The sequence below is a fragment of the Pteropus alecto genome, unplaced genomic scaffold (genome assembly GCF_000325575.1).
Source record: "Pteropus alecto unplaced genomic scaffold, ASM32557v1 scaffold103, whole genome shotgun sequence".
In the NCBI taxonomy this organism is placed as follows: domain Eukaryota; kingdom Metazoa; phylum Chordata; class Mammalia; order Chiroptera; family Pteropodidae; genus Pteropus; species Pteropus alecto.
The window spans coordinates 6,500,730-6,513,601 of record NW_006436288.1 but is presented as its reverse complement, the minus strand read 5'-3'; the positions used below and the strand labels follow the sequence as shown (position 1 = coordinate 6,513,601).

The 12,872-nt window shown below is 33.5% G+C and overlaps 1 protein-coding gene across 1 annotated transcript in view; it reads right to left on the bottom strand.

The window, feature by feature from the left end:
• Positions 1–6,114, bottom strand: part of LOC102889322 (solute carrier organic anion transporter family member 1B3) — a 37,768-nt gene extending 31,654 nt beyond the window's left edge. Inside the window, exons 1-2 of the mRNA XM_015589993.2 lie at positions 6,059–6,114; positions 1,776–1,923 (exon numbers count right to left, since the gene is read on the bottom strand). Of these exons, the coding sequence (XP_015445479.1) occupies positions 1,776–1,859 (84 nt within the window). The 5' untranslated portion in view covers positions 1,860–1,923; positions 6,059–6,114. The remainder of the gene's footprint in view (positions 1–1,775; positions 1,924–6,058) is intronic.
• Positions 6,115–12,872: the final 6,758 nt, after the last annotated feature.

Genomic DNA, 12,872 nt, shown 5'->3' with positions numbered 1-12,872 from the left:
GAGATAAGAAAGAATCAAAGCATGTTGTTATTTAAAAGTATCTTATTTATTTGTACTTTATACATTTTTACCTACTGAGTTTGTATATGCGTGTCAGTAACAACATGTGTGTATGTGTGTGCCTCTGAGAAATACTTAGCAGACCTCTGTAGAATGAAGAAGACCATCAAACAGTCTACTTCTAAATTCCTGTTTATCAGAACATCTTGAGGGTACTAGTATTATAAAAATCCACAGTTACTTTAGCAATATAGAGTGAAATTGAGAGCCTTGGATTTAGAATCAGACTGCCTGAATTTGGACCTTGACTCTACCACATAGTAGTTTGAGGACCTTGGGGAAGTCATTTGAACTCTCTGTATCTAAGTTTTTTCATCTGTTAAAGGGGGATGATAGCATCTAGCTGGTAGAAATCCACTAATAAAAATAAAACACTAGACTCCTGTCTGGCATATATTGTGTTCAATAAATGTTAGCTATTATTATTACTATTATTATTGCTTCTCTGGTCTTCATTATTAGGCTGTAATTAACATACTTTATATGCACTGCTAACTTGCTAACTCCTAGCTTTTTTCTAAATATGCTACGTGAGACAGCTCCGGTAATCTTATTTGTTTCAGCCAGTTTGTTGTCACCTTGGTATACATGTGCAAACAAAATCACTTTAACCCTCAATATTTAAAAGAAGAAATAATGCAGCATATCATATTACCCCTAGATAATGGAATGCAATACAATTGCATTAACCAGTACCTTTTCCTTGTGACTGTCATTCTGTGTAAATATTATTCAAATATTTCATCAGAACAAACTTTACCAGTAATTGCTGAAAACAAACAGAATTCATGTTCCCTGCACAAAGTTAAAAGAGACCTTATGTAAGGTTACTGCAATCGAATCTGATCTCTGTGGTCTTTATTCAGGTAGATAAGATGGCGTCTGACTGAAGAAACCACAGAAAATATGAATAAAAGTCAGTCGTGATTTTTTTATTTCTTCAAGACTTTCCTATGTGGCCTTAAATTCTTTAACTTTGGTTCAGGAGCTTTCATAAGCTAGATGACTTCAGGCAAATTTCTTAATTTCCCTGAGTCTTGGTTTCTTCAACACTATGTTCAGGGTGTACTTTTTCTTATCTATGAAAATCCCAATACAGTCTATATCATTTAGAGTCTCACAATTGTGTGACAAAAGTAAGAGACAAGATTATTACTTGTACTAACTCGTATATAGAGAAATTAAATGTCTTTCTTAAGTCAGAAGCTAGATCTTTGGGCCAGGTCTTTTCACTGTTATTGCGGATCTCTTTTTCCATCAGATGTTATTATTTAAGTTATTTAAATAAAAAATGCTGTTCTCTAAAAAAATTTAAATAGGTCAAGACTACAAAGTGATTCATAAGGCTGATTAATCTTCTCTGTTTATAGGTCAAGCATGACTATTTTTATATATTACCTATTATACAACTTATTTTATTTTAATCACATTTATAATTTTTTTGGCCCATCGAGAACCAAAGAGAAGATACCAAAATATTTCTAAATTTTTAACATTAATAAACTAATAACTATCAGAAATGTCACTCAAAATATTTTTTCAGATTTGAAACATTTAAATCAAAATATAGATCATTTGGTTAATATTTTAATGTATGTTTCAGTAGAAAACTCAAATTTGAAATTTAATGTTCTTTCTAAATATGAGTTGCTGTTTCTTTAAAGAAAAGTTTCCCTTTCAATTATTTTAGTTTGGAAACATGAAACTCATTCTACCTTGAATCCACTGCAACATCTACTTTTCCTTTTCTGCGATGGTTGTGCTTCTGCTGTCTTATTCGAATGTTGATTTTGGTCCATCCTTGAAATACAGATGTTATGTGACTGTTTTCAATTGTTGCTGGTGTTTTGTTCAAATGATGACCTATTCGGGGAGGAAAAGAATAACTTATTTCACTTTAACAATATACATTATAGAAATAAATAAAGCCACAAAATCAATATCACTCAATTCATAAATTCACTAATATTTATTCAGGGCCTACTGCGTCCTGAGCACTGGGCCTGCTAAATGCTGGACATAAAAAAATGCACACATAGAACCTTAGCTTTAGGAGATTATAATTTAGTTAGAAAGATACATTTATGGAGAAAAAATTGAAATAGAAAATAAATAAGATTATATAGAATCACACACTAGATTAGATTAAAAAAATTGTAATTATAGAAATTAACTTTTATTTTCTACATATCTACATTATAAGATTTAAGAAGGCAAATACATATTTAATTTATCTTTATAGCTTTACAAAGTTCCAAACAATGCCTTGCACATAACAGATAGTCAAAATGGGTATAAAAATAATGTAATTATGGTGGCTTAAGAAGTTTTCATAGAACAGATATCTCTGGTACCAGGCTTGAAAAGCAGGTAAAGTTGGGATTTGTTAAGAAGAGCAAAGTGTACTTCAAGTATCTCTCAGACAGACTCTGTCCACGCTTGAGATTACTACTTAATTTTAATTTTGTTCATTTATTTTTGAAGAGAAAATATATGCATGTAGTTGAAAGTATGAAAGAGCAAAAAGACATGTATTAAAAATTCTTCCTCTAACCCACAACCCTAGCATCTAGTTTCTCTTCCTGAGGACTAATGCTATCAGTTTTCAGTGAATCTTATCCAGAAATATAATATGCATTTTTAGTTAAATGCATAATATTTTCCTTTGAATACAAATGGCAGGATGCCACTAACATTGTTATCTAACAAAAGATAAGTTACCTTTTTTATTAAAAAAGATAACTTATTTTTTTTATTCTGTTTTATATACTCTTGCTTTATATACTTAAGTTTATATTAATAAATGGCTCCCTCAGTTTTGTTAGAGATGCAGGGTGTTACATTGTTGATAAATATTTAGGTCGTATCTAATTATTTTATATTAGAAAACTTTCTTAATATCTCATTTTATTTATATGTGATCAGAGCTATAGGATAAATACCCACTGGAGTTTGGAGATCAAAGTGAAAGAGGAATTTTAATTTTGAGTTATTAATCCCCCATTTTAAAGACTGGAAAAATTAGTCAATTTGTTTCTTAAGTTTGTTCTTTTATATAAATTAGTTGTTTCTTCACTGAGGTTTAGAAAATCTGTTCTTGTTTATACATATGTGCATAATACACATTTATGTATCTAAAATATCTATTTATGTATTGAAACACATAAGCATAGATATATGCTTACCAATAAGGCATTAAATATGCAATATTTAATATATATTCTATATACAGTTCATTCTCATTATTTGCAGTAGTTATGTTCTAAAATTGCTGCGAACACTGAACTAGCAAATACTGAATGTTGCTCCTAGAGACAGGGTTAGGTTCCTGTGTGTCTCTGGTCACAACATTTTTATCAGCTGATTAATATCTTATGTGTGCTTCTGTTTAAAGACACTTTATTTAATTTATATTGTTAATCTAATAATGTTGCGCTACGTAACAAGCATGTGTTTAACTTCAGCACTGTATGCCTGGGAAGCATTATAACAGCAAAATCTCCAATAAAAAGCATAAAAATAAAAAATATGGCACTATATAGAGTAGGAAAACATCACTTGTTCACAGTGTGAGAGCTGTAACAAGAGGGCAGAACCACATCTTGTTTGACCTCAGCTGGGAACGCAGGTATTGAACAACTCAAAATTTTTGCCACTTGGTGCAAGTATGTGAATGACCATGAAAGACCTGCCATACTGATTTTGGGGTTACAAATAAATTTTAGTGAGTAGGCAAATTTGCGAAAAGAATCCATAAGTAATGAGGATCAACTGTATATTTTATTCGTTAATTTATTCAACAAGGATTTATTGATTCCTTACTTATAAAGACCATGAATATATACAATGTATATTTAATAAATGTGTAAATATAGAAATGATAAATATCTGAAGATATTACCACTTTTGTATACGTGAGTGTATATAAGCACACATATGAATGCAGAAACCCACACCTATGTACATGTAAGTGAATCTCAGTTATGTTATTCTACTTTTTGCCTGTGCTCCATACATGCCTGCACCTGTGTAGTTACTGAGTAGAGTGGAGGGAAAAATCAGTAGTTTGGTGGTCTCAAAGTCATAAGCTGCCTTTTGATAAATTTCATATGTTTTTTTTTTTAATGAATATCTCTGTATCATCCCTCAGGATTTAAATGTTAGAAAATCATTTTTTACCACTTAATCTTATAATTGTAAATCTTTATGAATGATTTGCAAAGTGGATAGTCACCCTTTAGCTTTAATGGTTTGTTTTTTGTTTTTTGTTTTTGGCCATTGAACCAATATTCTTGAAGACTATTATGTCACCACTCTTAGCCTTGTTTATTGCAACTGATTAAATTATGATTATCCTGTCTCTCAGCCTTCTCTCTGTCCTATACATACATGTATCCTCAGAATCTTTCAGAGGTCCCTTGTACCATACAAAATAATATTCACACTTCCTACTTGAGATTCTTCACAAACTGAAACCAACACTTGTTTTCAGTCTCATTTCTCAATACACCTAAACACATCTTCAGTCATATGGAACCAATGTCTCCAGAAAAAACTCTCAGCTCCCTATATGTGTCCTCTCAATCTATAATGTTCTTTCTCATCTCTTGGTTGTAATGCTGCTCCAAGTCACCTCTCTTAGATGTTTTCCCAGTTACCCTCACTTGAAATAACCTCTCCCACACTGCTGCTTCACTGGAGAATATACCTTGTAATATATTATTACTCTTCTTGTATTTTCACAGCTTTCCCAGACAGACTATTCTATACCTCTCTCCTAGATATTGGGAAAAAATATCCAGAAAAAATATTGGAAATGCAAGCACTTGTTTTCTCATTTCTGAGAAAGATTAAATTGTAACAACTACAAAGTAATTAGAAAGTTAGATTATCCATATAGGCTTGACTCTAAACACCACACTTTTACTTCACCATGGCACTTTAAGCCTGACCTAGAGACGTTTCACATAATTATCTCTGGACATATTTTTTTTCCTCAGAATTCTAAACAAATGACATATAAATGAATTTTTGAGGACTCAGTATGTTTATAAGACAGGACCACAGGCATTCAGATGGAGCATTGCTCCTCTTCCCTGAGCAGCACAACCCCGTTCTGCCTAATTTGATTGGGATGGAGTGGAGGGCAGATTCTCACCAGCCTCTGTTCATCTGTTAAGGCTTTTATTATTTGAAGGATCACAGAAAAGCAGTACAAGCAAGTGACCCATTTTCTACCATGTCCTCGTGGAACTGAGGAGGGGAAAAGGGAAAATGACACTTACCAACTTCTTTGCCCTCTTGTAGGGACACCTTCCCCCATCCTCCACCTTACTTTGACAATAACAATCGTCTTACAAGGGTAGCTACCTTTCTGAATGGGAGAGGGGAACTAACATTTATTGAGTCTTTAGTTTGTATGAGGAACTGTGCTAAGCAGATTTTTTTTTCATTTGATGAGATGAAATGACCTAGAAAAATCTTTCTCTTCCCTCACCTTGAGTCAAACTTGAGTTGAAAAAAGGAAACTAAAGGTGGGAAAGCAACTTTGAGAGACATCCTATTTCTTGATGTTTGCCAGCTAACTCTCCACTCCAAATTATCCAGTTAAGATAGAATCAAAGGAATAGGGAGTAAATCTCATTATTCTATGTAGTTAGTGAAAATAATTGCCTAGTAGCATATTTTGGAAGGTAACCAGAGGTTCACTTTTTCAGACTTGTTGAGAAAGTAGTAAGAACTGGATTTCAAACTATTTTTAAATTATGAATGTCTGATTTTCTGTATTTTATTTTTAAACATATATAAACCTGTGGCTCATCTATCTCTAGAAGGGATATTTAATAGGTTTTAAGATCTTAGAACATAAATGTGTAGAAGAAACAGGCAAAAAATGTGTAATATTTATCATGTCCATCAAAATATTTTGTCCTTGAAATTTGTGGAATGTTCTCACATAGAAGAAACATTGAAATTAGAGAATCTCAAAGATTCTTACCTGGACTTAGAATCCTACAGCAGCGGCAAGTCCATCTCTTTGTTGTTAAAGACTTCAAGTAGTTGTTTTTTTCGTTTTTTTTTAAATCAGTCCAATAATGATTAACCATCAGGTCATTGTCTTAGGCAACTAGAAAAAAATTAACTAGCTATTCTAAGAGTCTGTTCCAGACTCCTATCTTAAAAGTTATATTTGTCAGAATATAAAATATTTTTCTGTTAAAGTTTAATTATTAAACTTTATTTCTGAGAATAACTTGTATTTGTTTACTTAACTAAACTGCATAAAATTTTTTTCTTTAAATATAAAAATATAACATATTATCCAAGATATTTAAAACTCTTCCAAATTCAAGGAATTTTTAAAAATGTGTCTACAGGGTACTTTAGCACTCAAAAAATAGAGTACACTCTTTTTACTTGATACCGAGGGGCAGTGCTAATATGATGTGAGATGCTAATATGATATTAGATGCCCCATATGGAATTAAAGCACTACTTCATTACAAGATAGGTCTTCCAAGTGACAACATTTTTAAAAAATGGCAAAAGTCAAGACTACTTTGCGTGATAGATTCCTTACATTGAAACCTAAAGAAAGACCAGTCACATAATTTTTTTCTATCGACTTGGTTTTTAGAGAAGTGGGGATCTTGAACCAACCGAAAGTTTTCTTGAGGAGAGGTTAAGTTTTATTTGTTCATTCATTCATTCACTCAGTCAGTCAAACATTTTTGACTTTCTACTATACCTCTATCCTCAGACATTGGGCTCTGTTCTGGCGGTATACTAATGTAAATTAGATTCAAACTCTTCTCCTCTCAAATGAACAAAAATGTATATTTGTCATATTATATATGTTGCTATTCAATACATACTATTAAATAGAGAACACATACATAACAGCTATATATAGAGCTATTATATAGAGAGCCATGTGAATACACACACACATAATGTAAGGATGCACATGTAAAAACATTGTTACCCCTTATCACTTCTGAAGGACAATTTTTGATAGAACTTCAGCAATATGTATTTAAGTTTTATTTCTGTTATTTGATAAATCAGTTCTGTTCTGGTTTATTCTAGAAAGCATTGACATCATGGGAAGAAACAGAGAGTGTAGAGAGGGAGAAGGGTTAGGAAATTCTTAATTTCCCAATTAAAAGAAACTGAGAAATGTAAACCTGGGACTAGGAAGATTAGGGCCCTGGCTCCCAAACAGTCCTCCGCTGAATCAGAATCTATGACAGTCCTGCCCACACCTAGGAGAATCCGATTCAGTTGAGCAAAAAAAAAAAAAAAATATGCTTTTTTTTTTTTTTAAATAAGCCCTTCATTTAATTTTTAGGCAATGCCAAATTTCAAGTTCCAGTAGCAGAACTAGAGAATATTTTCAGTTGCTTTTGGATTTCCCTTTCTTTCAAAGTGGAAACACAGTTTAGGTGTTCCTGTGTTAGTGATTTTCTCTCCAAATTTCTATTCCACCAAGGCACATCACATCATTAGAGAAAACTATATAGAAAGAATGAAGGTAGAATAGCACAAATGAACTGAAGATCTTTCTAATCCCTAAACCAAAGCTACCTGGTGAGATTCTGGAGTATTTTCAGAGGCCAAAGAGCATTTTCCGTGACCTCTCTTCTGCCACGACTGTTTAAGTAATGAGATTGTCTTTTGCGACTTGTGAAAGAAAACGAGTGATCAGAGGAAAGGAGTTGCAACAGTTATTTCAAGATCAATATTATGCTAACATCCATGGGTCAAGAGAATTGCAAAATTTGTTTTAAAAAAATACTGATCTTTACTTTAGAGATAATTATCACAGCTCTGATGACATATCATGGTCTTTGAAGTCTGATCAAATTTGATGCCAATTTGTCTCTGCTACTTGCTGACAGTATTGACTTAAGCAGGTTATTTAAACTTTCTGAGCAACAATATCCTCATCTATAAAATAGAAAGACAATACTTGGGGTAACGATTAAATAATGTATGTAAAGAGCTTTACCCAGTGCCTAATACATTATAGATTCAATACCTAATATCATTGTATGACCTCTGTGTATTATAAATATTTAAAGCAATTAATTCATATCAAGCGAACAAAAATAAAATCTCTAAGACTGGTATCCAGATGTTTTTTCCAATAGTTTTTATTCCTGGAGTTCTCAGAGGGGTGCCACAAGCATGCTTCAAGAGAGAGCCTTCAGACTCAAAGAGATCTGTTACTACCTGCCCAACATACCTCCCTTGGCGGTGGTCAAGAGGCAGCTCCAGGAGGCTATTTGCCTCTACCCACTGATGCTAAGCCCCGGCATCATAATGATGACTTTTATTATAACTGTCTTCTCTCTTATGTTAGTCACCACCACAAGAAAATAAGAATTCCCTAATTGCTCTCATCACCTCCAATGTGATCCCCACACACCTGTTTTTGCCCCTCACCTTCTATTCCTCTCCCAGTTCTGAACTAAGATCCTTCTCTTGAGCCTTTTGGAACTCATGGTTAATTAATCACAAGTAGAATTACCTTTATCTTTAGCCTTGTCTCTAAATTTCTTTTACTTTACCTAGTTGCTCTAACTTAAATCTGGTCCCTCCCTAAAAAGAGTACCTCCCCTGCTGTCACGATCAATGGGGGCTGCGTCATTCTCCATTTTGCATTATTGCTCCACACCAGATGGTCTAGTTTCTAACCCGCCTTGCCATTTTCACATTCTCTTTCCTCAGAATCCATAATTTCGAATCTCATATCCGAAAACACTATTATTTATCCTTCTTTTGGAATCATCTACCAGCAGAAGTCACTTATTCCTTGACAATTTTAGCCTTTGATTCAAAGCTAATCTCTCAAAATAGTACTGCTATGATAATTATTGGTATTTCAATGACCATGAAGGGAATCCTTATAGTTCTGTTGCTTCTTAGTTTTTTATACTTTTCTCCTCCAATGATCTTGCTTCTGCTCATTCCAATGGACATATCCTAAACCTTGTCACACCCAAAACTACAACTTCTCCATATCAGTTTTATGGATTGGATCACTGCAACAATACTTCCATTGACCAGGATCTGTAATCTACTGATTGATTTTACCAGGATGCAACAATACTTCCACTGACCAGGATCTGTAATCTACTGATTGATTTTACCAGGATGCAACAATACTTCCACTGACCAGGATCTGTAATCTACTGATTGATTTTACCAGGGATTTCACCGTTCTTTATTTCATGGCCTCATTTCCCTCCACATCTTTTCCATGTCTATTTTTGGCATCTTAATTAGAGTATCTCAGGATTCAGCTCCCACTTATTTCATAACAATCTCAGGATTCAACCATTTATATTGGTGATCTCGTCTATTTTCATGCCTTTATACCATCTATATGTTGGTAATTCCAAAATTTTTATCTGTGGTCAGAACTTTACTCCTGAGCTTTAGATTTTTTCCATTGTCTGATCACCATCTTTAGATATATAATAGGAATTTCATATATAACACTTTCCAAGCTTTTCTCCTCATCTTTTCTATAATATTTCCCATCTCTGTAAATTATAATTCCATCTTTCTAGTTGCACACACACACACACACACACACACATACACACACTTACATACAATATATTGGAAATGATTCTTGACTCCTCTTTTACTCATACCATATCAGGCTCTAATTTCAAAATATATCTAAAATCTGACTGCTTCTTACCACCTCCATGGCTATCACTCTAGTCCTAAATTATTGCAACATGCTTCAACTTGTATCTCAGCTTATCTCCTTGTACTCACCATACCGCTTTCCAAACCTTGCTCCTTCACATAAACTGAAACACAACAGCCAGAATCCTCATGTCAAAACAGGTCATATCATGACACTGCTCTGCTCAAACACTCCAATGACTTCCTACATCGCTCCACATAAAGTTCAAAGAATGGCCTCAAAGCCCTATAAGACAGGTGTCCCCAGCTCCCGGGCCGCAGACTGGTACCAATCTGTGGCCTGTCAGAAACCAGGTTGCATAGCAGGAGTTGAGTGGCCAGCTAGCCAGTGAAGCTTCTTCTGTATTTTCAGCCACTCCCCAGGGCTAGCTTCACCGCCTCAGCTCCACCTCAGATAATCAAGCATTAGATTCTCATAGGAGCACCGGTCTCTGGTGCCAAAAAGTTTGGTACCGCTGCTGTAAGATACAGATTTGTACTCAGGATCTTTGTATTTGTTGTTCCTTCTTTCTAGGAGGTTCTTCTCCAGATATATGCATAGCTCACTCCATCACCATCTTTTAGTACCCACACAGATGATTCTTTCTCAGTGAGCTCTTCTCTTATCTTTTAAATATTATCTAATGTCAACAGAGCTTTATATTGCCTTATTTTTTTCTCATTATCCATCATACTATGAATTTTAGTCACATATTTTGTTTACTGTCAGTCTTCCCCTTCCTTGGCAAGCATACGTTTACACTACAGTGTAAGGTCCAGAAGAGCAAGGACAAGTTTTCATGTATTTTGTTCGCTGCTATATCCTCAGTGCTAACAATAGTGCCTGGTACCTAGTAAACAATAAATATTTTTGGATGAATAAATAAGTGAATTTTCCATTTAAAGAAAATTTATAGCAATGAAGTGATGTTAAAAAGCAAAGATTTAAATTGGAAAAATAGTTAAAGATGGTAAGGATGCCATCTTTAGTAGTATAGAAAGTAATTATCTAATTATCAGTGGATGTGATAAAAATGTTGAAAACAGTCACCAATTCATTTTGTTTAAGGAGTCAAACATGACACTGATATAACATGATAAAATTCTCTCTGAAAATTATTGCGTTCAAAATCTTCCAATGGCTTCCTAGCTCAATTAGAACAAATATTCAAGTCCTTTCTATATTTTACCAGGACCTACAGAATCTCTTTCCTGGTTATCCCTGTAACATTATTTCCCATAATTTTTCTATTTAGTCATCACTTCCTAGCAACATAAATATCCTCGATGTTGCAAAAGCATCTCATTCATATTCCTATCTCAAAAGCTTTGAATTTATTCTTCTCTCTACCTGGAACACTTTGTCTCCAGATATCTATTTTTTACTTCAATGGTTTTCCTCCTCAGTCATTACTGCCTCACAGAAGCTTGCCCTGACCTATTTTTAAAAATGCAAGATTAGTAATTTTCTATCCTCTTGCCTTACTATCCACCACTCTATGTTTCTTAAAACAACATGATTTTATAAAATATGTTTGTAAATTGTCTCTTCTCCACTAAAATAAGAGCTACAAAAAGGTAGGGACTTCATTTCTTTTATTCAATCAGAGTTTAGTACAGTGCTTGGTAAATTGTAGGTATGCCACAAATATTTTGAATGAATGAAACAGCCAGGCTTTAAGAACTCTCCATTGCCAACTGTATAAATCCTGAAGGTGCTTGGTACACAGAAGGAGACCTAGCATTTGTTTTTCCATCTTATTTTTTAATGCTCTAGCCCAGTGGTCTTCAGTCTGGGATGTGTATTCTCTTGAAGAAATGAGAAGGGTATCCAAAGGACTTATAAGCACAGATAATGTTTTGAAAAAAAATGAACAGCTTCATTAAAGAATACTGGATACACAGTAAACTACACATACACAAAGCGTTTATTTTAATGAGTTTTTACACATGTATTCACCAATGAGAACAAGATAATGAACACAACGGTCACCCCCAAAAGTTTTCTCCTGCTCCTCTCTACCACTCCCAACCCTAGACCCAACCGCTGATCTGGTTTCCATCACCATAGATTAATTTATGTTTTATACATTTTTAAATTAATGTATTCAAATAGTATATACTCATTTTTGTCTGATTTCTTTCATTCAACATAATTATTTTTGAAATTCAGCCATGTTGTTGTGTATATCAATAGTTCATTTCTTCCTATAATGATTAGTATTCCATTATAGGAATATATCACAATTTCTTTATTTCTTACCTGTTTTTAAAAATTTGAGTTGTTTCCAAGTTGGAGCTATTACCAATAAAAGTTATATGAACATTTGTTTATAAGTCTTTGTGTGGACATATGCTTTCATTTCTCTTGAAAAACGCCTAGTAATGGAATACCTGGGTCATATGGGAATACCTGGGTCATATAGAAACTTAAATTTCTTTAAGTTTCAAAGAAATTGCAAAACTTTCTAATATAGTTGTATAACTTTACATTCCCAACAGCAGTGTATAAGAGTTTCAGTTCCTCCACATTCTCTCCAACAGTTGTTAAAAATAGTCTTTTAAATTTTAGTCCTTCTAGGAGATTTGCACTGGTATCTAATTGTGGTTTTAATTTGCACTTCCCTAATGACTACTGATGACTAATGATGTTGAGTATCTTATCATGTGTGCTTATTTGTTCTGTCTCTCTCTCTTGCTCTCTTTTTGGTAAAATGTCTACTCAAATCTTTTGTCCAGTATATACCGTGATGCTTGTCTTCTTATTATTGAGCTTTAAAAGTCTTTTTGATGTCTTTGAACAACATCTTTGTTGGATATATGTTTTCAAAGCTTTTTAAGAGAGAAACTTGAGAATTCTATGCAGTCTAATTTATTAATTTTTAGTTCATGGTTTGTTCTTGTTGCGTTCTATGTGAGAAATCTTTGCCAAAATCAAGGTCAATAAGATTTTTCTCATTTTGTTCTAGAGGTTTTATATTTTTAGCTATTACAGTTCAGACTATATACTCCATTTTAAATTAATTTTGGCATAAGAGGTGAGGCAAGGGTCAAAGTTCAATATTTGTTATCTAATTTAGTTTGCATCATTTGTTAAGAATTATTCT